The sequence below is a fragment of the Numida meleagris genome, chromosome 5 (genome assembly GCF_002078875.1).
Source record: "Numida meleagris isolate 19003 breed g44 Domestic line chromosome 5, NumMel1.0, whole genome shotgun sequence".
NCBI classification, from domain to species: domain Eukaryota; kingdom Metazoa; phylum Chordata; class Aves; order Galliformes; family Numididae; genus Numida; species Numida meleagris.
The window spans coordinates 12,203,507-12,230,672 of NC_034413.1; the positions used below are offsets into that span (position 1 = coordinate 12,203,507).

The 27,166-nt window shown below is 45.4% G+C and overlaps 1 protein-coding gene across 1 annotated transcript in view; it reads right to left on the minus strand.

The window, feature by feature from the left end:
* CNNM2 (cyclin and CBS domain divalent metal cation transport mediator 2) overlaps positions 215-27,166 on the minus strand; it is a gene marked incomplete at its 5' end in the record, with an annotated part of 106,620 nt that continues 79,668 nt past the window's right edge. The window contains 7 exons of the mRNA XM_021398556.1: positions 215-6,439; positions 8,283-8,467; positions 11,979-12,044; positions 14,486-14,579; positions 17,832-18,001; positions 20,131-20,268; positions 24,862-25,005. Coding sequence (XP_021254231.1) covers positions 6,230-6,439; positions 8,283-8,467; positions 11,979-12,044; positions 14,486-14,579; positions 17,832-18,001; positions 20,131-20,268; positions 24,862-25,005 — 1,007 coding nt within the window. The remainder of the gene's footprint in view (positions 6,440-8,282; positions 8,468-11,978; positions 12,045-14,485; positions 14,580-17,831; positions 18,002-20,130; positions 20,269-24,861; positions 25,006-27,166) is intronic.

A 27,166-nucleotide genomic window follows, 5' to 3' on the forward strand; every position in this document is an offset into this window, starting at 1 on the left:
CACGCAAAGAACACAACTGGGCCCTACAGGATCCGGCCTCTGGCTCCCGACAGCTGCTGCAGAGTTAAAGGCTGCCCAGTGCCAAGAGCAATTCCTGGTCAGCAGAGAGCTGGGGTCGGGGTCACCGCCATCAGCCCCACCACCCGCGTGCCAACAGCCGGCCCTTTGCAACGGGGGGAAGTATGGAGGAGGGAAAAATGCATGAACCGGAATGTCCAACAGAAAAAAAAATCATCATTTATCTAGAAGAACAGAAATAAACAAAACGCTTTTAAACAAAATCACAAAATATACAAATAAATCAGGTACAAAATAAATAGGAAAGATTGGAAATCTACAACAAAATTGGAATAATTATAAAATCCATTTGTATGACAATCAGTATAGGAAACGTATACACTTCATTCACGATTTCAGTTGTGCTTACTCAGGTTTATGTACACACATGGAAATACTGTAGTCAGAACGCTACAACTCTGGAGACCCGATGTAATGTACAATATGATACAATCAGCAAAGACCATGCGCGATGGACAATGGGATGTGGGAGGGAGCAGGGAAGCGCTGGGCTCAGCCACCCCGAGCATGCGCTGCAGAGCGCAGGCACAAAGCTCTGCCGGGGGAACAGGCTGAGGGTTTGCGCCATGCTCCCGAATGCAGGAGAAAGGTTTGGTTGCAGAGAACCAGCTCTTTGTGGCTTCCCGGTGACACAGGAAGGTGCCCTCAAATACTTGAGTTTTTGGATTCAAACTACTTGGCATCCAGGTGCGAAAGAAGCTGCTCTGCTGAACGCACACGGACAGAGCACGCACCCTGGGTAAAGGGATCCGGGCCTGGCTGCAGAGCAGCCACCAGGAGCCCTGCAATACTCCCACACCAACCTTTAGACAGGACCCGAAGGAATTCCTTCGGTATTGGCACTTCCAACAAAAGGCCTGTGGCTGCTCATCTGACACCTGAAGTTTTCTCACATGAATTCAGAAGGACTGGGTTCAACAGTGAATCCCAGAGGAGCAAAACTTCCTTTCCTAAAGTTCCGTGGTTTCCAAACAGCAGAAAGGTGATGCCAGACCTCTCCAGCAAGCACTAAATGCTGGGAAGAGCCCTTCCTCCCCAACCAACCCTACTGCTCAGCCAACTCCTGTCCTGCTTTGGGGGAGAACAGATCACGGAGACATCAAAGCCACCTCCTGAGCACTGGAGCTGCCACAGCTTTTGCCGCAGGCACTGCTCAGCACCCAGCCTCAGCCCAAGCCCAGGCCCACGTGGGGGAAAGACTAAAGGAGAAGAGCTCAGGAACTGAGCTTCAGAGGACTCCATTATTGGCCCTGCTTGAAGGAAACCTCAGGAGAGGTCACAAAGTTTTCCAACTGTAGACAGAAGAGCAGTAGCTCTTGAGTACCTTATCTGCAAGGTGCAAAACCCTTACAGTCTGACACGAGGGTAACAAGAAGGACAATGTCACTTTGGTAGAGTTTGATGCTACTGACCCATGAACCCTTTCCTCCAGCACCTGCACCCAGGCCTGCTCTGGGGAACACGCGCCCAGGGTCCGCATCCAGCTCCTAACACAACAGCAGCTACACAAAACCAACCTGAGAAGTTCAACCGTACCACTCTGGATCTGCAGCAAGCAGCTGTGTCCCCCTGCTTGGGCACAGCCTTGAGGACAAGCCCATGAAACTTAAGGCAGAGGAACATGAGGACAAGCTTCAGGACAAGAGCAGAACACCAAGCAGGACTGTGTCCCCAGTGCTGGTGCTCTCCCAAGGATCACAGCACAGGGCCCTGCAGACCAACCTGACAGACCAAGAGGAGGAGGGCGGGGGCAGCTTCCCAGCCCACAGCGCAGGGCTCATCCTCTGCCCGTTAGGTCAGGGTGAAGGCTGCTCCCTCTTTTATGCCGTGCAATGATGCCTGGTTTCCACTCCCATTTGTTAAGCTTGTTGGTTCAACAAGCAACCCTCAGTATCCAAGGACCAGGCACTTCTTTGGCACTATCTTTTTCACTGATCGCTGCCCACCCGCCAGCCCGGCTTCCTACTGGCAATCCAGACATTGGATAATGCAAAAGCTGGTACATAGGCACTAGTTTTAAAACCACAGACATGTATTAGACAGCATATAAAATATGGTACATCTTTCACGTGGGAATGATCTCTACAGTCTATTTCAGCACAAGGAAGATGCACGTCCCAAGCGGTCCTGGAGAAGGTGGCTGTGCTCTCCTTAGGGCAGGGTACTTACACGGGATGTTCGTTGGGGGACAGCCCCTCACAAAGCCGCCTCTTTGGTTTCCTTTCCTCTGAGCTGAACTGAGCCAGTGCCAGTGCCACCAGTGCCAACCTCACCTCTGGAGCTGGGCCTGCAGCTGGGGAGCAGCACAGGGCGATGTGTCCGTGGGTTTCACGGGCAGCTGAGCTTCCTGCAGGTGCCTGCTCCACCCGCACAAAAAGGCACTTAAAGAAAAGAAGAATAAAAAATAATAATAACCCTGCGGTGAGGAAAGGGGAATAAGTGTAGAAGAGAGGAGGAACAGACCGTGGAGCACAGCGCTGAAGGACCGGCCCAGCCCAAAGCCCGCAGGCCTCAGCCCCAGGCAGGGCCCAGTCAACCCAGAGCAGAGTGTGTCAGGGCATGAAGAGCATGAGGGGAAGCAGGAACACAGCTGGAGCATGGCTGGAGCAGGGGAGGGAAGTGTAGGGAGGACAGGTGCTCCTGGGCACCACTAGACTGCGGCCTGCCCTGCTGCCAGCCTCTGGGACAGCACCCAACCTCTGCACCCTCACCCCTGGGAGACCTCGTCCTGAGCCCTTGGGATAACGGACAAGCTGAGGTCTGAGGGAGGGGACAAACCAGAGCGCGCTGTGAGCTCCGGAGGCCAAGGTGCCTCGCTGCACCCACCCGAGCCCCTCTGTGCTCAGCCACGTGCTTTGTATGATCTCCACGTCACCAGAGCCAGTCTCGTTTGGAGAAAGATTCTCATTGGAAAGCAAGAACATTCCTTCACTCTTTACAAAGATTTGGCAGTACACAGAATTAAAAAAAAAAAAAAAAATCATAGTTACAACAGATTCAGGTTCATTTCTTTAAAGGAAATTCAACCAACAGGAGTGTAAAAGTTATAATTCACAGTTGTGCATTTAAGATATTAGTGTTTAAAATGTCACTTCAAAGAACTCTTTGTGCAAAATTGTATGACAGTAGAAACCATGGCGAGATGCCCTCCCGGCCCCCAGGCTGCCACCCGCCCCGTGATGGACACGGCGAGCTCAGCAGCAGCGGAGCTGACATGGGAAGATGCAGTATCCTTTCTGCAAGCCAAAGCCCTGCCAAGGTCTGAGGTCAAGCCCAACGATTCCCAAAGCCACCGCCAGCACCCCCATGCCACCACACTGACCCACAGCTCCACCACGGATACACATGGCACTGGGGCACGGGGCATGGCATCTGAGCCCACCTGAACAAAGAAGCCAGCAATGAGCCAGGTAACCAGACCGAGTGCTGGCACTGCTCAGAGCCACAGCGTTTCCATCCCAGCGGGGAGAGCCAAGCTCCAGAGCAATCTGAGATGAACAGGGCTCCGCTGCTTGCACTGGTTCCCACGCCTCTGTGAAGCAGTAAGACTGCAAATACCCTGAGAACAGGGAGACAGGATTCCTTCCCCTCCGCTGAGAGGACCGTGCCTTGCACTTCAAGCTAATTTGTAGTAGCAGCTCCTAACCACTCCGGGTCAGGTACATATTTTCCATATGAAACACATCTACAATCAACTATTTTTCTGGAAAGTATTTCACTTTCAAATATTGGATCAGTACATAAGATGAAAAAGTCATGCAAAAAAAAATGGCCTGGAAATTTGTGAACAGTGCAGCATGGGCAGATGCAGGAGGTATTTGCTTTGGGATCACAAGGCTTTGGTTGGAAAATTTGGCTTTTTTTTCTTTTTTTTTTTTTAAATGGAAACAGACACTCAAACAAATGCATAACCTGCCATAAGAAGCAGAAGTCGTATCCAGTGGGCAGCCTCAACTTAAGCCTCTCCTCCTTTGGCAGGTTTCACAAAACAGATACTGCATCTCCAGTTCACTACCGTGTCGGTCACTTCCAACAAACCTTTACATTCAGTAACACTTACAGAAACAGCAGCACAGTGAGAGGCTCACCGTGCCAAGGACAAACACTGTGACATCTCAACAATTTGCTTTGGGAGAAAGGTGCAACACCGGCAGTTCTTGGTGCAGTGCGGGGTGCCTCAAGTGGTGGCTTTTAGACAGGACCCAGAATATGCTAATGGAAAGCTGATAAAGGAGTTAAGTCTTGGGGCCCTGTTTTGTGCCCCCAAGCCTGCTCCAGAGCTGCACACCCGGTTTCCTGCAGGGAGTTACTGCAGCAGTGTCACACCTTTCCAGCCAACATTCACCAAGGCAGACCGTGGGTACTGAGGGTGAGTGCCCCCCTAACCAGGGCAGGCACAGAGCTCTGGTAGTTGCATTCGGGGCTTCTCTGGGGGTCAGGTGAGATTCTCTGGGTGTAAAGAAAGGAAGGGAGATGCTACATAATCAGAGGCTATGGGTCTTGGAACAGAGAAATCACAATGCCTGGTTTATCAATCTCTGCTTTGCGTTAATACTGAGGGCAACATTCACATTTTGTTTGAGACGGCACTGGAAGCAGAAAGGATGAGGAGGGGGGAACGTTTTTGGTTTTTTTTTTTTTTTCATTTGAGGACTTAATTTCTATTCATAGGTCTGGGAAACATGCAATGCACAACTGCCACAGGTGCCCCTCACTGCACCCGGCCTGCATTCAGGCTTTGGGGTAGAGGACCTGGCTCCTGCTGCCCCACACTGGTAGCACCTGGGCGGGAGGCTCTCTGCTCTGCTACCACGGTCATCATCGTTTCAGAATGGCTGTTAAAAGGGGCCGAGAGAGAGAAGGAAATGCACTGAAACCACTCAACGAAAGGAATGTGGCTGGGTACAGCCTGGGAATGAACCTCTCTGAATCCCTGAAGTGCAATACACTCACGTCTAGAAAGTTTTTGTCAGTTCTTGGAGAGGACAGGATGGTCCCAGCTCCTCAGCAGAGCCGTCCTTGCACTGGCAGAGGTTTTCTGTCACCTGGAGGATGTACTTTGGGCATAACTGTAGCAGCATCTTTTGTGTTAACACTAGAGATTTCAGGGAGGGGTAAGGACTGTTGTACTCCGTTACTACCAAAAACTGCCATCTGCCCTGCCCGAGGTAACGGTGCACAGACCACTACAGCACGTGGGTGCTGAAAAGCTCGTTCATTTTGGATGCACACGTTACTTCACCAAGCAATTGTCAGGAGCGTCAACAAAAAATCACCCAGTGACTTTGGTATGGAAAATTACACCCGGCTTTCAGTTCATGGGACCACAGCTTTGCTTATTATGTCCTTCCCCCCAGAATCATCTTCAACATACACAAAGTTTTTGGAGGTCACAAAACTGTAGAGTGTAACAATGCGTTTGTCTGTTTTACAAATAGACCTTATGAAATTAGAGAGATCATTAAATACTAAAATAACCACTCCTTCCCTGAAACTGAACTGGAAGAATGTAATAATACTCATCCCTTGACCCTCCAGGTGGCTGAAAACAGAGGTTCCTTGAAGCTCGCTCATTCGTAGGACACAAATACATACAAGTACCAGTTACTAACTTCTTCAACAAGGCAATAAAAAGGAACAGAGAGAGGTGAAAAGAGGCCTAAGGACAATGGAGCCAATTCACAAAACCACGACAGAGCCTATTTGAGGTTGGGGAGGGACAGAAACAATTTAAAACTCTGCAAAATACTTTTTAAAAACATGATCTCTCTTGAAAAAATAACCAGAGCAGTTTTTAAACTTCTCCATATGTGTCTGAGGAGGAAAAACCCAACAAGGATCAAAAATACAGATAAAAAATAAACATGATTCTACTTTGCAAGAAGTATTATCATTGTTCTCAAGGGTGGCTCACCATTCCCAAAGTACACTTGGGGCTTTAGTCTCTCTGTCTTGCTCTTTGCTCCTTTCTTCCTGTTTCTTCCTCTTCTTGCTCCCACAACGGACGCAAAAGTCTTTGGTCTCAGAACACTGGATGCAGCGCAGTGTTGCAAGCACGTACTAATGGTGTCACACTCGGGGAGGAGACAGGAAGGAGCGAGGGCTGGTCCTGCTGAGGAGATGGGATGGGTGGGTTGTGGGGAGTCAGCTCCTAGATGGCTCCTTCACTGTGCATACTGTGGTTGGGCTTGTTGTGAGTCACACAGTTCTGTTCGTTCAGCAGGTTTGCTGTCTCGTCCGGCAAACCATCATGCAGCTCCGTAAGAGTCAGTTCGATTTTAGTGTTTTCACTGTCCGAGGACTGAGGTGTTTTGTCCATCCGGGATGCCATCAGGGCATTTTGGTACTGCTGTCTTGAGATCTGCTCCAAGCACAGAGGGAAGGAACAAAAACAGCCTGTCACGCTTGTGTGTCTCTCACAGGACACCCTAGGAAAACGAGGAACCCTCCCTTTCCAGATGATCACACTTCAACTCCGGTTCACCCGGCATCAGCTCCACTTCTACAAACATCCCCATGCTTCACAAGGCCAGAGCACCCCAGCTCCGTGGCACAGGCGGGGTGGAAGCACAGGGCTGTGTGATCACCATGCTGTCTACTGGCACAGATTTACTTCTGTTCAGAGATTTTAAAATCAGACTTCAGCTTCCTTCTAACCATGCACATTTTTAGGGCCTGAACCAGTGTTCAGTGAAGTCTTTTTCCCAGCTTCAGTGAGCTCTGGAGGCACTTTATGAGTCCTCAAAGAGCCAGAGGACATGAGCAATAGTGTTCTTGTCTAGGGTAGCAAACGTGGCAGGAGCTATCTCATAAGCCCCTGAGATCAGGCAGCACGATGCACCTGCACCGGTAGCCCCACGTGCTACAACAGCAGTGGATTATCTCAGCAGATGAAAGAAGCTGAGCAAGACTTTTAGAAAACCTAAGGTTTTTGCTTCAATGCAGTAGAAAGACTGGAAATGGAGAATGTCAGATGGATGAGTCACAACTCCAGCTGCAAAACCCAAGCACGTGCAAGCAGGTCACAGCCCTGGCTTACAAGGTATGACTTGAATAAACGCCCATGTGACACAATGAAAACACACATTTTGAGTACTCTGTCCTATGTATAAAGCAGGGTGATATAAAAAGAGGTTTACAAGTCTGACTGCAGAGAAACCAGGTAATATAGCATTCTTTAGACTCAGTATGAACACGGTGAGAACTGGAAGGACTTCATACAAACCAGCATAAGATGAGCAGCTGCTCTGTACGGCAGATCGGACATTGAAATCTGTAGTGAGAATCACTTGCTTAGGAATAACTATTTACTGACCTAAACCGTGAAGCCCTGAACCACTGATCAGTACACTTCCATTTGTCAAGTTTTGAACAAAAAACTGTACTTTCTTCTTAAAATCTGGCTACCTGTAGATGCAAAACAATTGATTTAGCATTCTAGTGTTTCTATTCTATTTCCTAATTTCAATATTTGAATTAACTTTGACAGAAGTTGAGTTCATGAGTAGTTTGAGCTTTATACAAAGAAAACATGAACGTGCATTTAATTTAGGAAAAGCATCAAGGTCAGCTTCTGGCCATGAGATGTCAGCTTCCCTGGACTCCCAGCTGGGCCGGAATTGCTGCCAGCACTGGCTCTTCCCCATCCCACAGGACTTGCACACGTTTCAGCATGGGATGCACCATGCTGGGGGACAGAGCTGTATCCACACAGCAACTCACTGGTAGTGTGAGACATCAGTCTAGCATGCCAAGTTAAGATAAACGTCCAAGACATCTCCAGGCAGAAGGATGAAGTTCGAAAGTAAGATCAAGAACCCGAACTGAAATAAAAATCAAGAGTGAATAAGAACTGCAACTGACACAGGATGTTTCGTCCTTTCGAAAAGGGTGCTGCCAGCTAATGTAAGGTCTCCATTTCAGATGGCTCAAGGCCACGTCTTTCAGGACTAAAAGCAGAGAAGGTATTTTCTACAATCTCTCCCCTTGAGACCTGAAATCCAGAAACTTGTATGACCAGTCTACTTACAGATCTTAACGAGAAGAACACTGAAGACAAACTAACAGACACCAAATACTGAGGAAAAAGTATCTTAAAGTGATTTTTAAATGGCTGTTTTCATAATCCCATTTGCTTACAGAGCAACCTAGAGGAAACTCCCTCCCCCAGGCTCTCCAGCATACCTGCTCAGCTTTTTTCCTACCTTGACAAACTGAATGTCTGTGAGTGCTTTCACTGAGTAGTCTGGGACGTACACCTGGAGGAAGGACGCGTTCAGCTGGTTGTTGCTGCTCCCTAACGTTGGTGTCACTGCGTCGATGCGATCACTTCGGTTTAAAGAGTCTGAATGATTCAAGCCACAGGGTCGAGGTGGAGACTTGTTTTCGGCTGGGAAACAGGCAAGAGCAAGAGGCTTCTTAAATCAAGTAGAAAATATTTAAAGTCGCCAGTTCCAAAGGGCCACAATAAATTGCAGTGTAAAACAGAAGATCAGCAAATACTTAATCTTCTCATAACTAGACATGCAGCTAAATGAAATGATCCAGAAAAAGAGCGCATTTTGAATCCAGAGCTGGTGGCAGACATCATTAAGTATGATTCAAACAAACCTGGCTTTGTCTGTGCTACAAGGGCCGTGCCCTGTGCACACCTGCTCACAGAGCTTCTGCTGATGAGCGGTGGCCATCAGAGAAAGGCAGCTTCCCCGGGCTTCCTTACAGGAGCTCTCTGTAGTATCATAGAATCATAGAATGGCCTGGGTTGAAAGGGACCTCAAAAACCATCGAGTTTCAACCCCCCTGCTGAGTGCAGAGTCACCAGCCACCAGACCAGGCTGCCCAGAGCCACATCCAGCCTGGCCTTGAATACCTCCAGGGATGGGGCATCCACAGCCTCCCTGGGCAACCTGTTCTCGTGCATCACCACCCTCTGTGTGAAAAACTTCCTCTTAATATCGAACCTACATCTCCCCTATCTCAGTTTAAGACCATTTTCCCTTCTCCTATTGCTATCCACCCTTGTGAACAATTGTTCCCCCTTCTGTTTATATGTAGTCTGACCATGCTTAATAGATTTTTTTTTCTTAACTACGTATAGCTGTAACTCCATATCAAACTTTTCATACACACTGCAGGCTTTCACTCGAAAATCTCCCAGCTAGCCCTTAGGAGAACGACTGGCAATAGCTTCTCCCATGTAAACGAGCCACAGGCATTTTGCATCCTCAGCTTCCACCCACACAGCGACCCAGATGACAGGAGGACATGCAGAAATGCATCCTAAAAGAGATCCCAAGCCCTTCTGCAGATGGGCTTCTCCTCAAGTGCACGTACAGTGCAGAGTAATCAAAGAACTCTTTGGGACTGGGGAATTACTGCAGCTGAATGTTAGCCCTTCAGCCCAAGCACTAATTGACGTCACCTGTACCACTCCCCATGTGATCCCCATTCTCAGCTGAAAGCTTATTTTCCAATCACCTTAAGATGCAAAGCCTCTTTCAGCACGTCAGCAACAGTATTGTAAGTTCTTCATTTTAAATGATTTTTTGACCTACAAAATCATCATTAAAAAAAAAAAAAGCTGACTAAAATTCAACCCTACCTCTGCCACTGTATCACTGGAAACATCATCTCTCCTTCACAAAAAGATGCAGCCTGTTCTACATCTCTGCATCTAGCCCTTCCTAAACCTAGCCCTTCAGACACTTCTAGATGCATGGCAGAATCACGCTACGTTGTTGGGGGTTTTTTTGTTTGTTTTTTAATTATTTTCCACTTGAAAACCCTCTGATGTCTTCTTTAATTCAAATGAAGAAAAGGCAATGGAAAAATACAGGTTCCGACAACTTGGCAAATTTTCTGCAGGTCCCTATGGTAACACCAAGCAGAGGCTGAGAGGGAGCACTCAGAGCCCTGCACAGTTTCCCTCCATACCCACTCACCATCTCCAAAGCCGCAGCGGGCTGCGCCCAGGTGTCCCATGGTACATTACTGATACAAAGGAGGAAGGATAGGCAGTTACGTGACACAGCATATTTAGGAAAAAAAGGGAAAAAAGAACAAAAAGACAGAACAAAGAAGTATGACTACTGAAAATGTGAGGGTAGGGACATTGCTTTTGGACCTACGTACAAGATGAGGAGGGAGAAACTACTGAAGAAGGGAGGACATGGGAAGAGCAGATGGCAGAAGGCACAGCACACAGGTCTGTGGCTGCTGAGCAGTGCCCAGCCCATACCTGCACAGATCTTTCCTACCCAGGTTCTCCTCACCTTTAAGTACTGAAGATGAAGAGTGCAAACCACAAGACAAACATCAATACAAGCACGTTGTGGATTTCATAATGCGGGGTTCAACAAGAGGATCCTTTTTAGAAGGACCCACCAAGAGGTCTGGGCTTCAACAGAACAGGAACCATGCTGTCACAGTGACCAGACTCGCCATACTGGTTCCTTTCAAAAGAGATTCTTCCCATTATTTTCCATTATTGATTTTATTTTATTATTTTTGTTGTTGGGAAAAAAAGCTAGGAAAACATGCTTGGCATTTTTATTGGAAACAACTTGCATGTGCAAGGTGTACACTTACTCATAGAATAGAAACAAAAAAAAAAGAAAAATGAAGGAAGACCTGGCAAAATTAGAGAACCAAGCTAAAAAACAAAAGATCTTCACAGCCACTGAGCTTAAGAGAAAGCCATCAAGTACTTTAATTAAAGAAAGATTATATTTCTCCCCGCTTCTTTCAAGTTTAGCAGCAGGAAACTTTAAAAGGGCAGGAAGAAATCCCCTGCAGGGCAACAACCCATAGTTTGTTTGGAATGTGTGTGAGCCTGATTTAGGGCCCGATGGTGAGATACATTTTCAAAACTGAAAAAAGAAGAGAAAATACAGGAAGCAGATAGTGCAAGTTTATGAAATGCCCTAAATGCACTGATGGTGAGATGTTTCACTTAAATATGCCTATCATACCATTAAATTCAATATCATTAAATATACCTATCATTTTAGGTCCAGGGAAATACACATTTCATTTGAAAAAGGAAACTTCAAAGGGAAGAAATATGTTCAGGGTGGCCCAAACTGTTTTAGGATTCTGCCATTCCTATGTATTTTTCTGATGGGTTTCCATCTTTCTCAACTACTCTGCGCATACGCTGTCTGCAAAGCTCAGTTCTCTCCCAGTTCCCAAGTTTTCAACCACATCTGAGAGCTCATTTTGACCCAATTTGTTCTCTCCTTGGTCTCTGCTCTCCAAAGGGATTTCTACGTCAATCAACTCAGTCATTCATCAAGGAAAGGTCTTAAGCAAAATGGGAACCAAAAACCCCGCAGGAACTCCCACAACCTTCTTGCACATTCCATTGCAAATCCACCCACTCAGTAAATTATCACAGCATTAACCTCACTGAAAGAAAATCCAAAGTTTTTGAGCACTTGAAATGGCCAAGCAGTCTTCAAACCATAGAATTTACCCATAAGAGAACATAAGAATTCTTTCATGTAAGTTCTCCTTTTAAGGCAGTTCAGCAGCAGACAACCCCCTCTGCCAAATTCACTTTCTTCAGGAAATTTTTAAGTTCTTAAACCTCAGCTTGGGGGAGAATATCTTCTTTTAAAATCTCCCATCCTAATCTCCCACCAGTTCACATATGAGAAACCAGAACACATTATCAAACACATTTTATTAAACATGTTTTTAGTTCTTCGCATTTGGACGACTCCATCACGTTGGTACCAATGATCACAAACAGAAGTTGCGGATACCTACCTGTGAGGCATAATTCTGTGCTGGACTTCTCCCTAACGAGCAAAGGGGTCAGATAAATACAGGCTGCAGCTGACTTGTTATGGCGTCAGGGCAGTCACAAGAATGGTGAAAATAGAAGCATGCGGATTTACCTGGAGAACCTGCTGCTAACAACTCTGTTCTGCTGACAACAAAGGTACGAGACAGGGACAAGGGAACTAGAAGAGGGAGAGAAAAAGGATGAGATCACGACCAGAAAGGTGGCAGCTATCCACACTCGACAGGGGAGGGAGCCAGTTCACATAATGAAGAGCTAAAACCAGAAGTGCAAATCAACTGTGGAAAAGTAAAGGATTAAAAACCAAACCAAACCAAAGCAAATAATAATTTAAAAAAAAAAGACAATTAAACAATTTTAGGAATGAACCAAAGAACAAGACTGTGGAATTATAGTGAAACAATTTTCACTTGCTAATTTGAATGGTCATCCAGCATAGAATGATCCATCAGGGTATGCTCATTTTTAAAATAGTTCAAAAGGAGCAGTGGTGCCCACTTCAGCCTGGAAGGCAAAGAGTTAGAAGAAGCCAGAAAGCTTTCACGGGTGCAGTTCCTTATAAGAATAAAATAAAAATAGAAATAAAACCAAAAGACACTTTGCAGTTCAAGTTTTCAGTAAAATGTCAAGCAAGGTTGTGATTCTCCAAGCTCACCCTACCAGAACGGGTACAGTACTGACAATTATCAGTCTCCAGCTGTCATTAATGAAAGTTGCACTGTTTTGTTGTTCGGTTTTTGAAAACATCCTTTAAACTCCTGTTACTGGCTTCATATTCCAGATGTGGAGAGCAAGCACATGACATCTCACCAGGAGACAGGGAAGAACAGGAGCTTTCTCTTGTTCTGTAAGGGCTTTCACATCTACCCAAAGCAACAAGAATTATTTTTATTTTTATGAGCTCAACCGAACAGAAATCCCATGGTGCTGCAAGACATCATAAAACAACTTCTCTAAAATCTGGGGAAAAAGCCAGCAAAAAGAAGGGTTTGCTACTGGCACAACCAACTGAAGGTAAACAAATCCAAGGTTGGTCAAGTTTAATTTAAATAGTGTACGTACTTAAGTTTGACACAACAAATCCAAGAGGGATTCCAGGGCAGAGGCAGGAAAGGGGAGATCGTTTGATCTCACAGGACTTGGGGCAACTGGTGTGGTTGTGGAGTTGGGGAAAAAACAGAAACACAAGGACATTCAGACTGAACAATGCCAGCAAAACAGATGCCATAAATCATTTCCAAGCGTAGGTCTGGTAGGACAGAAGTGATCATGCCTAATCCAGCTCTGTGTCTGGCCCACAGTGCAAAAGCTAAGCTTCAATGCTGAAGGAACAGCAAGGGTATGACACAGTTGTACACATTACATATGACTCATTACAAACACTGCTGTTACTGCACAGATAAAATCCACTCTGTGTCTGCATGCTTCCAAATTTGTCAAGCCTCAAAAGGTATGAGCAAGATTGATTCAAGTGCATATAATTAAGGAAGAATTACTCTTTCCTGAGCTCCTAACAGAGAGCCAGTGCAGGACTCGTACAATGGCAACACAGAGCTCAAACATTCATAGGAGCTGCTGATGGTTGTAGAGTTCAGTGTGGCTACACTCACAACTTACACAATAAATTTCATTCCAAAGCCATTCACTAGTGTACATATACATACATAAGTATACACGTAGAGTTTCCATTAATTGACCACTAAAACAAGCTGCCTCCCAAGTGAACACAACCTGTGGTGCCTCTATGCAGGAGGAGGTGATATCTGCATGAGAAACCCTTCCTGAAGGGATCAGCTGAGCACACGGCCACTGCCAGCACTAACACCCAGCTCTTCCACAAGGGCCGGGGATGCCAACCCAACACCAAGATCTTTGTGATCTAAAAGGTGATGCTGCTGGCACTGAAATGCACATGCAGGCACTGCAGTGAGTGTGACAGACAGCAGGGCGTCACCCACCGGGGCAAGGAAGCATACTCCTGGTTGATTATAAGGCAAATCCCCATCTCATGTCTGTGAGAAGCTGGGCTGTGCAGCTAACATTTATGCACTGGGAATTCGCTCACATCTCAGCCTCTTCCTTTGCTGATCTCTCAGCTACATCTCTGCACAAGCTGACAGGCACAGCCTTTACATTCCTTGCTCCACTGCCCCCATTTCCCTCAGGATTGCTTTAGAAACAATGATTGGTAAGGCAAACCATACCCAAACTAGCAGGTTGTTCGTACATTACACCACTAGATGTCCCTCTGCTACTAATTATTCATTCTCACTAATACAACATTCTACAATGAGAAAAGAACCACCAAGCCCTCCTCCAGTGCCCAGTACCTCCCTTGCTAAGGCCATTGCGTGCATCCTGCAGGAGCCCACCAGCCACTGCGGGCTGCTTGCTTGGCTCTCACAGCCAGCACTGCCACCAGGCTGGGTTCCCCCCAGGGCTGCTGTGCCGGGCAGTGGGTTCTGCTAGCAGGGTGGTGTTGCTTCCATCAGCCCACGGGACAGCATGGGGGGATGCCCTGCATGCTCCCCTCCCACACACACGCCAGCAGACCGGCTTGTGCCCAAGTGCATTCCAGAAGCAGAAGGTAAGAGGACATACCTGGTGATGCTGTGAGGGCCATCACCCCATAGTAGGAAAAAGCACCAGCTTCAAACTTCATCCCCTCCTTCCCAGCCTCCACTTCCACCTTCCCCTGTTAAGGAAAAGGAGAGAGAGCTGCAATTAAAAGGGACCATAGGTCCTGAGGCACAAGACCAGACTTCAGCCCTAACAGCTAGTCTTTCCTGACGTTGCTAAGAAGTGTCATGGTCCCTGCAGTTTGTAACAATGCCTGAAAAAGGATAGACCCTGGGGGAAAGAACACTCTTGTCCTGGGCAATTCTGGCCCTTGGCTCCCTGTGGCAGCTGAGTCCCTGCAGAGGGAGTAGGGTCACAGTGGCAGCCTAGGAGGGTACTACTGACACATTCCAAGGCCTCACAGACTGTCTGTCCTCCTCCAGTATCACAAGAGGCTTATATGCACCCAGTCATCTGGGGTCTTGAGACACCTACACGTTTGAGGGCATGGCTCACATACACATCAAGTCCCTTCTAACATGAACATGGGAAATGGAGATGGGAGACAGCTTCACTGATGGGATTCCCACAGAATCAAGGCCCTTATTCCTGAAGCAGCAGTCATGGGGTTATTTTGGTTTTGTTGGTTTCTGGCAGTTTTACATATTCCAGCACCCTTAAATTAAGACTCTGCAAAAGAGCAGGATATTGTTTAGAAGAACCCTCAGTGCTTCCCAGGCTCCACCACCCTACCACACAATGTACCCATTTCTGATGTGGTCTGAACCAAACATTTAACAACACATACTAATATCATACTAACAACACTAGAGCAGAAACTACCATATCAAATGTAGCAGTAAACACCCCAGTTATTCTGATGTATAAATAGCAAGAAATAACTCACTTCTTAGTGGAATCTGGCTTTCCCCTCCATCCTTTCTGGTACTGTACCGAGAATTACAGTACCTAACTGCAGAAAGAAGCAAGCTCAGGCAGCTTTCAAGCTGAGCTACATGAAGGCTGGGATTTTAGGCAAACAAGATAATTATCTGCACTGCTTTCCCAGGGCTGGAAAGGGCAGACAGACTGCCCATGCTACGTGTAACCGAGTGAACTGACCATCAAGTGGACACAATCAGGTCAAAATGAGTCCAAAAGGTAGCTTTTCTTTCTATGTGTTCACCGTATGAAAAGCAATTTATATTAATTAAACATGCCTTTAACTTTACAGCACTGTGTCAGGGCAGAAAAATATGGAAAAGAAATCAGGCTGCACGCGGCCTCATATGAAGTCAGTTTATCTAACTGTTCCAGATCAGAAAAAAAATCCACCTATCTCACAGGATGGGAGTGCTTAGCTCACAAACCCACCTTCCTGCTATCAAAACCAATCACTACATGTAATCCCTGTTAAAATCTATTTCACTCCACAACACAAATAATTAGCTATTTGTTGGTCACCCAGGCAAAGACTGGTTATAAACAGCGCTCTCACTCTCCTCATCATTGGTAGTTACCTACCAACCAAGGCCAGGTCTTTAAAACACATATGCAAGTGGGCTTTGATCTTCAGATACAGTCAGTCTGGAGTTAGTAGCCAAAGAACAACAAGGTAGTAGCTAGCAGTAAGAGCAGAGCTTCAGTGTCAGCATGGCTGTCAGCACACACAGCACTTCCCAGTGGCGGCCACAAGAAGGCTGCACATGCATGGCACTGCCACAGCAGCTGAAGAGCCAGTAAGGATTCTCCATGTGTGTTATGAGATGTGCTCTGCTGTTTAAATGTACACACCTCTGGTTTCTGGGTTTGCACTGCCTAATGCTCCAGCAGGAATTTTGAAAGAACGCAATGACAAAAGCAAACCGATATGGAAGAACTTCCAAGTGGCTAAGAGAAAAACTGCTGCAAAGAGGTGACTTTCCAACTGAAACAGCAATTCTACAGAGATTAAACTGGCAAATTTAATGCAAAACATATGCATTTGTTTGTGTTCTGGTATGCTTTTACCGTGAAGGTACTCTTATTTCTCCAGGTGAGAGAACATGCTCAAGACCAGGCCATTTAAATAACAAAAGCAGAGTATTGATCCATTGATCCTTGCAGAACCAACACTTTCTATTTTTTATAGTATGTACCTACTGCATAACTCCCTTTTCCAAAATCATTACAGACTTTGCACATTGTTTTTACTAAATATGTAATGATTGAAGAATAGCTCAGAAAGAGCCATTTGTTCTTTTGTATTGCACATGTCCTCCAGCTACAGTTTTGCAGCATTACCTCACGCAGGAGCATTATCTTGCTCCTGGAATATTTCAGATTGCAATAATTCAGCACATAAGAAAGACCAGTTAAAGAAACACTTAAAAAAAAAAAAGCAACAAATTCTTTTTTCAAAGAGAGGTATTGACACCATCATATTCCAGCGCTTTCTTCGTTGTTGATCACTGATCACGTTTAACACCTCCACCCTCTTGCTGTTGTTAAAGTAATGGAAAGGAAGGTTTCAAGCCCTTTGCCACAATTTCAACTGCAGTGCTCATGTTTGTAAAACCAAAACTCATTTCAGTTATCCTCAGTGGTAACATAAGCACCTTTCCAGCAAAATGTCTGGGGGCAAAATAAAGGGCCATTTCTGCTCAAACAGTGCTAGATGGGAGTTAAGTTTCTCTATCAAGCTTTATCCAGCTAGTCAACATTCCTGGCAAGTAACAGACCCTGCGAGACGATCAGCACTGAAAATGGCCCTATAGTGGACAAACAGAAATCAGTCCTTCCCCGCCTCCCTCAGGGCTGCAATCTAAAACCCACGCAGAGGCAACGATCTCAGGGCAGAGTGAGAGCTCAGGCACCGCAGGGCTATGGCAGAAGGCCACAGGAGTTCAGTAGATGGTGCAGCGGCCCCACAGAAACCTGCACTTATCACAACACCAAAGGTTTCATGCCTCAAAATTGCACAGAAATGTCATCTTTCCAAACTGTCAAACTCCCCATGCCTCCTTCTGCAAATGGAAAAATCCACTGGTGAAAGCATCCTGGCCAAGCTCCTACTGACAAGAGGTTTTTCGTACCCCTGTTTTACAAGCAATGCCAACTGCACACAGGGGTTCTTCTGCATTGTAACACCTAAGGCATAAATAACTTTCAGCAGATGCCTGGAAATGAGAAGCACCCATCACAGCAGGTTTAACTGAGGCTAAAAGCAGCTGAGTGAGCTCTTCAAGTGTGGCAAGATCATAAAGGAGACAGACGCAGTTCCCATGAGCAAAGCTCCAGTCCCATGCTTGAAAGAAGACAAACTTCAGCAGATGGAAGAAGTATCAAGAGTGATATGTCAGGAGATGCACAATATTGCACATATCAAGTACATAATCACATATCTGACCTGTAAAATGAGAACAAAGTAGTCGACAGGCTTGTTTCGCTGGTAGAGGTAGTGTTCTGGGGCTTTCTTGTTCTTCTCATCGTATTTCAGCTCCTGGATGACGTTGGGATGTTTTAGCAGCCTGAGAAGGATCTTCTCTGACATCTGCGATGGACCAAAGGCTTCTACTTCTATAACACAAGATACAACTAGGCATTACACTTCATGTGCCTGGCAAGAAGTAAGCAGTACTCATTAATAAGCATTTGCCTATAAATGACACACAGATGCAGAAAGATCCATTATGGAATTGCACGTTTCCTGTCTTTTGAGACTGTTAAATTTGTAAGGGGAAAAGAACAAGAACACCCCAACTTTCATCACTAAAGTATTTAAAAAAAAACACAACCAAAAAACAACAACAACAACCACCACCAAAAGCCATGTCTTCATCTGAAAGGGAAAGGAAACAGGAAGGAAGTCTTGCCCATTTGAGAGTGCGGTCACAGTTGAGTAAGTTCACTGGAGAGGAATGGAAGAGCTTTACAATTGGGGCACACAGAACCTTTGGACGCAATTTTTCCTTCCTGTGAAGGTATTGAAGTTACTGTATTTATTGCATTTTAAAAAAGAAGCTTTTAAAAATCACTGTTTGGGGCCTTGAAAGTTACTCTAGATAGATGCTCTATGTAATTCAAAGACACAACTGGAGCTGCCGTGGTTCACACAGGAGGAGTTACTTAAAGTGATGCACAGTGCAAGTCAGTTCAAACCATGTGGGATTAATACCTGACACAACAGAACACGTTCCCTACCCACTTGCTCTTCAGTCATCAGTATTGCCAACAACAGCTGCTGGAAGTGAAAAAGCTCATCCTGTGTGAGAGTGTTAGGCCAGGGACGTCGAGATTTACACATGCAAATTGATAAGCATTCCTAATATCTAATTTCAGAATAGGACCGTCAATGACCAAGCACCTCTCATCTGCCACAGATACTATTCCCAGATCAGAGCAGAGAAACCAAAATTGTAGCTTTCATCCTATTTAGCAGTGCCACCTCGAAGCACTGCCAGTTTGAAGCTACACAATGCTCTTATCCACAAAACAAGCCGAGACGCAGCACTATTAGACTATGTCTGTTGAGCAGGTGTTTGGGGAGCTCCACCAGGTCTTGTTCAACTATGTGAACAATGCTTTGCTTGCTGTTAAATCCACATCTTCCTGTAGAACTGTTTCCTCTCACCAAGGAGATGCTCACATGCACGTGAGCTGCAGAAATCCAAGTCTTTTAAGGAATTACGGCCCCTCAGCTGAGATGCGATAACCGATCACGCACATGTTTAAGTTGCAGAGGCAAAACAAAGCACGAAGGTGGACTAGGAACATCTAGGCAGGCAGTTACTGTATCTTAGAGGATGGGAAGTGTTAATTTCCAGCTTGAGCTGGCCAACTGGAGACAGAACTTTGTCATTTTCAATCCACGAATATTTATTGCATATAGCAGTGAAAGACGCACGTCTGAATGGCCTGCATATGGGAAGTCTTTGTATGCCAAAGAGAGACAACATGAGCAATAGGAAGGCATGCTTTCCACAAGCTCTCCTGTTAACAGGCCTCGTCCCTGAGGTGAAGGGACCAACTTTACGATGAAAGGCAATATCAGCATTCAAGCCCCTGGCCTCTCTCTGCCAGACTGCCCGCACAAGGGCTAAAGCATCAAGGTGATCTGAGACGGAGAGAACTGTCCTCTGAAACCTGAAGCCATCAATGGAGGTCACACAAGCCAGCAAGAAATCCATTTTTAAATGTACGGTTCAACCTCCTGGGCAGCCTGCATTAAATGTGTCGGGAGTTTTTCACTTCAAGTCACAAGTCTCATGGAACAGGCTTATGCCTTCCTGCAAAAAGTCCAGCATCTCTTTCTGGATGAAGTGCCAGAGTGCAATTACAGTCAGCTGGGCAGTGGTATCGAGTCCTCTGCGCTTTGTTCCCTGAGCTCTTCCTAATGGGGTGCGCTTGCTAGTCGTTAATCTGACGGACTCTACACATGCAGTGCGGCACTTGGCATTCATCCTTACCTTTCAGACCAATTTAAAGTTACTGGTCCACCCCTGGTAAATGTCTCAGAGGGTTCATGCCGACACTGAACACAGGAGAGGAGAGAATTTAAAAAGAAAAACACAACAGTGGCATTATTTGTCACCCCACAATCCAGCCTCCCTTCCCGCCTGCACTGTCCCACCCACCTCACCGGCCTTTGCTGACCAACTGCCTCCGAGGCTCTGGCACGATTGTGAAAAAAGATAATCCACACTTGCCTGTTGCCAGGAAGCGGTGCATTGCCAGGAGGAGCTGCGGTGATATTTTAACCTTCATCTCGCTGTCTGTCTGCTTGAAGGCAGAGAAGTCCTGCTTCCTGTCTCGATGAGCTACTTTCTTTTTCGTCTTGTTATCAGCTGGGGAAGGGAGGGTGGGAAAAGAAAGGAAGGAAGCGATTTCTGTTAGAATGGGGTCCAACATGAACTGTGCTGGATGGAGCCAGCAGGGACGGCCATCCAGAGCAACTGCGCAGACAGGCCCCTCTGCGGTACACATGCAAAGCCCTGCTTGCTGATACACCTTAAAAACTAGAAATAATCATGACCTGCTCTGCAGGTTCAGATCCCAGCACCCACAGACTTTGTTATCTCAATGGAAGAAAAGTGTCTGCTTGCAAGCAACTCATTGCAGAGCAGTTCTGCGTATCGTGCACACAGTGTGTTCAATTCTAGGCAGGCAGGAGGGGTCCAGTTCAGTGTTAATTACAACAGAAAAGTCGTTCAGCAAGAGTAACTGTGTCAGCTACTTTATTTTATTCGTATGCAGTAGCTTCCCGTAAGGATGCTGCTCCTACAGCCTACAGCGCTAGGTTACAGAATGTTAGCAAGCCCACAATCCCAGGGACCAACAACATAAAAGCACCACTGTCTAGGGGCTTGTAACAGCCTGGGTACGTCTAAAGATTAGATTCCAGCTGCAGAAAGCTCTGTTCTCCTGGCATAGCATACTGATGTACACACTACCAATATCTGCAGGTCCAGCCATGCGAATCGCCACTGTGCAAAGTACGTTGCTACAGTTTAACTGGATGTCAGTGGAAATACTTACTAGGGCAAACAATTTTTTGTCCTGTAGTTCTGCAGTTTACACAGGAGAAGTGGTACTGAGTTTAATAGCACATATATTTAACATACTTGTTCTGACAGCTCTTTGGAAATAGGAATATTAAGGTAAGATGTGGTTTTCCCCTCAGGATCTGAGCAACCTGATCGAGCTGTAGATGTCCCTGTTCACTGCAAGGGAGTTGGACAAGATGATCTTTAAATGTCCCTTCCAACTCATATGACTCTATAATTCTATGAAGTGCTGATCATTTGTAGAAGAGTCCTCGATTTTACATGGGGCCAACCCTCTCTGATCTGTATGAATGCGAAACAGCAGCATTCCAGTCACACTAAGGGGATGATTATACTCATCTCCTGTTAGAAAGAGCTAAATAAGACATGACACCAGTCAAACACGGGTCACAGAATGGTGAGCTCCATGCCTCTCAGTGGATGCTGCACTCTGCACTGAGACCTCCTGGCCTCTGAGAGGGCTGAGAAAAGCTCTCCCACCATGGCCAGGGCCATGGAAGTGCAGCACACATTCCTGTGGTGCATCAGATGCTCCAACCTTACAATACTAGAGGCAAACACACAGCTATTCACTGTGACACTGGCTGAGACACTTTCAAAGCCTACCTGTATCACAACAGAAACCTCCTATCTCCATCCCATCAGCATCCCCAGTACAGCTGCACACTCAGAAGCACTCAATCCAAGCAGATGTTGATAGATCAAAGATATTTCACACCTTCTCTTGCTCCCACCATTTCTGCAAACTTAAAGGTGTAGCAGACTGGAGCAATATGAAGTAATACCATGCATCCACTGGCTGCACAACCTGTGAGAAATTCAGCTGCAGAGCTTCAGAAGTGACAACAGCTTTCAGCAAGAACCACAAATTTGCAATTGCTTCTACCCTAACACGGTCAAAACACATTTTCATGGAAGCAGCAGGAAGGCGCAGCTCCAGTAACCGAAGTCACTCATTGCATCAAATTTCCAGTTTCCATCAAAGCACAACAAAACATGTTTAAAACTTCAGAACAAAGGCATAATAACTGCCAAAATTCATCATAAGGTCTACTTTTAAGTAAACACCTAGGACAGAGCAAATCAGTCCAAAGGTTTCAAGTTCTGAGAAGCTGGCTTGGTCTAATAATGAACAGCAGCAGAGAGCTTGAATACTACAGGAAGTTATTGGCACTGACACACAGCAAAAATCAAGCTGCCTTAATATATCATGGGCAATAAGCTTCCTTCAGAAAGCCAAAAGCATGTTTCCATCTCTACACCAGCTAGAATTTGTTAGAGCCTGCCAATGTACTAAAGCTCTTTGCCTCAGTTTTCACTGGCAGTCTAGCTTCCCACACCTCTCATGTCCCTGAACTTCCAGGTGGGGGTCAGGGGAGTGAAATCCCTCCTGGTGTATAAGCAGAACAAGCCTGAGACCGCCTCATGAGGCTGAATGTGTCCAAGACTACAGGGCCAGATGACATGCATCCCAGGGTCCTGAAGGAACTGGTTGATGTGGTTGCCAAACCACTCTCCATCATATCTGAAAAGTCATAGCTGTCAGGCAAAGTCCCTTGTGAATGGAAAATGGGTAACACCACTCCAGCTTTTAAGAAAGGGAGAAAGGAACTGCTTAAGAGGAGTCTTGCAGAGAAGGACTTGGGGGTCCTAGCGGATGAAAAGCTGGATGTGAGCCAGCAGCATGTTGGCCCAGAAGGCCAACAGTATCCTGAGCTGCATCAAAAGAGGGGTGGCAGCAGGGAAAGGGAGGTGACTGTCCCCCTCTACTCTATCCTTATGAGGCCCCATCTGGGGTACTGTGTCCAAGCCTGGGGCCTCCAGTACAGGAAGGATACAGAGCTGTTGGAGTGGGTCCAGAGGAGGGTTACCAAGATGATCACAGGGCTGGAGCACCTCTCGTATGAATAAAGGCTGGGGGAGGTGGACTAGTTTAGCAGGAGGGGGACCGTCTTTTTACACAGTCTGATAGTGATAGGACAAGGGGAAATGGCTTTAAACTAAAAGAGGGGGAAATTTAGGTTAGATGTTAGGAAGAAATTCGTTACTCAAAGTGCGGTGAGGCACTTGAACAGGCTGCCCAGAGAAGCTGTGGATGTCCCATCCCTGGAGGTGTTCAAGGCCAGGTTGGATGGGGCCCTGGGCAAACTGATCTAGTGGTTGCCAATCCTGCTCACAGCAGGGAGGTTGGAACCAGATGATCTTTAAGGTCTCCAGCATAAGCCATTCAATGATTCTATGATAATGAAACCAGAAGGTAATCTCAGTGGTACATAATTAGGAGCTACCCCTCAAATTTTCCTGCATCCTCCAGGAAGCCTAAGAGGTTAAGTTTCCCTCCTGTTCTGAAATCAGGAATTTTCTATATAAAACATTCCCAAGAAGGATGGTTTCAAATGAATTCATGTTTACCAGCTCTATCTTGTTAATCTAGGACGCCTTCATATAGTAAAATTAAATATTGACTTCCTCGCCCTCTAACATGCTATTAGTGGTCAAAACTTTTTTTCCTTGAAAAACAACACAGCACGATCTATATAGTTTATCTTAACAAACAAGAAAAAAACACCGTATTTTGCATTATTAAATAAAATCTGAATTCACTTTGTAAAAGCATTATGTTGTAACTGATTAGCCCAGAAATCATCTGTGGAGGTATGAAAAAGATCACTACTAACTGGACTTCTGTGATTTGCATAGTAATTAGACTGTTCAATATAACGTAAAACACAGCCATGATTTACAGGAATCTTTGGGCACATAAATACTGGTAAAATACCGACCAGCTATGGAAAGTAGTTCAGGCAACAGAAATCTATCAGGAAAAGTAGAAGTCTGTCTATCCCACAGTGCAAAGTGCTCATTTGGCTTTTGGATTGGAAGGAAGATAGGAAACTGCTTGCATCAGCCTGGAAAAGATGCTGTATAAACATCCATATCCTTTTCATGAGAAAAGGAAAAAAAAAGTAAAGGGCAGCTGAACGGTGTTAAGTATATTTAAAATGACCATTTCTATTATTTCTATTACAATAGAGTCTAGAGACATCCTTGTGCTACTCATGAACACAGTAAAAAAATAGCATCTGTCAGCAAGCGATCAAAGTACAGATAAGATAGATGAAGAATGACAGAGAGGAAGTCCAACATGCACAGGCTAGATTGTGCAGATGGAAACAGAAGTACAGACACTTTGGTAACTGGCCAAAAATGGGAGAAACTCTAAAGTGGGAAAGAAAGAAGTCCAGATCTCTCAAGTCTCAGGTAATGCTCAACCTGTACCATCATCTGCCATAACATACACCAGCACTAAGGAAGGAAGGAGCTGTACCGAGTGATAACAAGAGGAGTTATTTAGGACTTGCTGATTTGGGCTGCAAATCAACAAGAAGAAGCCTTTCCATTCTCAGGCTCTCTCTGAATGAATAACAGAGGTGGACTCCAAAGAGACTCCATTCCTCTTCCCTGAGGCACGGATATCCACCTGCTTGCCTTCATAAAGTATGGTGGGGACACAGATTACAGGCCCTTGAGAGGGAGAGAGGTTAGGAGAAAATGTGGGAAGTCACAAGCACTGGAATAAAGAGGTTTAAACTAGGCAGCCGTGGTGGAGAACAGCTAACAGAAGAGACCAGAATGCTGTACATCTTGATCTTCTAGATGGAAGGGTCAAATAAAGAAAGCTGTCCTCTTTCTGAATTCATACAGCTTAAAGGGGTGAGGTGCCCTTGCTGTGAAAATAAAAATCATTTTGACCATCTGAGGGATCTGTAGATCATTTGATCATCAGCAAGTTAGCTATAAGACAAAGCTGCTGCTGGGTGGTGTCCTCTCTCTTGTCTATTAAAAAAAAAAAGTGCAAATATTTCTACTCACTGTATAGATCTGTTTCATCCAGAATCTCTGACTTGATGATCTCTTCAATCACATCTTCTAAAGTGACAATTCCCAGGACTTCATAAAAAGGATCCCCTTCTCCTTCATTGTTTACTCTTTGTACTATAGCCAGGTGAGACTTGCCTGCAAGGAGATAGATCAGTAGTTTAGACATTTTAAAATTCCTAAAAGATCAGAAATTACTGCAAAATTATAGACATACAGGTATAAATAGAAAGACAGAAAAGTTGGTGTCACACCTCATTAATAAAATCCAAAATTTATGAGATGCTCAAAATCATAATCTGATGCCCCTGTAAGAAACACAGTCCTGGACCACATAGATCTACCTAGCGTGCTAAAGAATAGCCAAAATGTCAGGGGTCTCTTTGTAATTTATTTTCCCAGAGACACTGTCACCCTGTATTATTCTGTGGATGGTTGTTTCTCTTCTCATGTCCTGCACTGACTGAGGAAGGACATAGAATCACAGGACCATAGAATGGTTGGGGTTGGAAGGGATCTTTAATATCATCTAGTTCCAAGCTCCTGCTGTAGGCAGGGACACCCCTCACTGGAGCAGGTTGCTCAAAGCCCCATCCAGCCTGGCCTTGAATGCCTCTAGAGTGTGGCATTCACAACCTCTCCAGGCAACCTGTTCCAGTGTCTCACCACTCTCACAGTAAAGAACTTCTTCCTGATACCTAGTCTAAATCTACACTCTTCCAGTTAAAACCACTTCCCCTCATCCTGACCAGGTCAGGCTGGAGCCCTCCTTTGTAGGGAGCTCTATGGATGCTCTCCTCAAGCTTGCGAACAACACCAAAATGGCCAAACCGCAGAACGACAAGGATGGGGTCAAGCTGGGGAGAGGAGCTCAGCCAAATGCACAAGCTCTTTTCCACTTCCATCCTTCAAATACAATTTATTTAGACATGCTCCATGCAGAGGGGGGCTTATTTATAAATTAATTAAAATATTCAAAGCGACAATGTCTGATTAACAAAGAGAAACGTTAAGGTAAGATCCACTACTGACTCTAAAGATTCCTAAGCTGTGCATCACTCACAGTGTATTTCATAAATCCTAAGGATCTTTCTGCCACAGGAATAACAAAAGTACCGCGACCCTTCCAGCCTCCTCTGACGCCCTTGGTTGCCAGCTCCCCTAGCTGCCACTGAACGTCACTCTTTGTAAAGGTGCACAAAAAGGCATGCTGATCTCTGCACTCAGAGGGTTCCCAAATGCCAGTAGCATTCTGAAGCACAAACACAGGTCTCACTGTGCCTTGTGAGCTGTTGGGATGTAAGCAACATGGTCTCATGTTCTTCTTCACTAGCCTCGAAAATGATGCTTATCCCCACCCAAGGAAGATAACCAAAATAGTTCAACTCCACTTAGACCCCTTTATAGGCAATAACGTCTGCGTGTTTTAAGATTCAGATTATTAGACTAACAAGCATTCAAACTATTCCAACCCAGACTTACTCATGCCTAAAGAATGAAAATATCCTGAACAAATTAGACAAGGGAGGAAAACTTATCAACTACTGATATAAACACTGCATCAGGTCAAGCCAATTCACTTTGGTAAGTTTTTCACATCTGCTTTCCCAGGGACCCGACATAAGCAGTTAAAAACAAATTCTTGGTGAATGCTGTCTGTCGAAAGTTAAATTCTTTTGCTATTCCCAGCTTGTGATCATTTAAAAGGAATTTTCCAAAGCAGGGTCTAATATTAGACTCAAAATGAAGTTTCCATTCCACTTAGGCGATATTCTCACCAAAGTAACTACTGCATAATCTGATTGTCTTGGAGCTACTCGTTTAGATGCAGATGGACATACTTTAAATACCAACTCCACAGCACTGCTGAGTCTTATCTTGAAGAGACCTTATTCTACAGTGAATTAACAGAAGGATGACTTGTGATTTTAAGTACATTCATATTGTACTGCAAGTCTTTCACTGTGCCAGATCTTATTTCTTTGTATTCCTTGTAAGACTTCCAGCTCTTTTTACCGCTCAATGAACAGCGTTAAAAAAAACACCTGACTTCACACAAAGATGAAAGATCTACACATTATTACCATTTCTCTTCTGCTGTAATATATTACTTCAGTTATAAAATAGAATCAAAGAATGGTTTGTGTTGGAAGGGACCTTGAAGATCATCTTGTTCCAACCCCTCTGCTAAAGGCAGGGATACCTTGCTCTAGACCAGGTTGCTCAAAGCTGCATGCAGCCTGGCCTTGAATGCTTCCAGGGAGGAGGCATCCACAACAAGAATTCTATCTGTTCAATC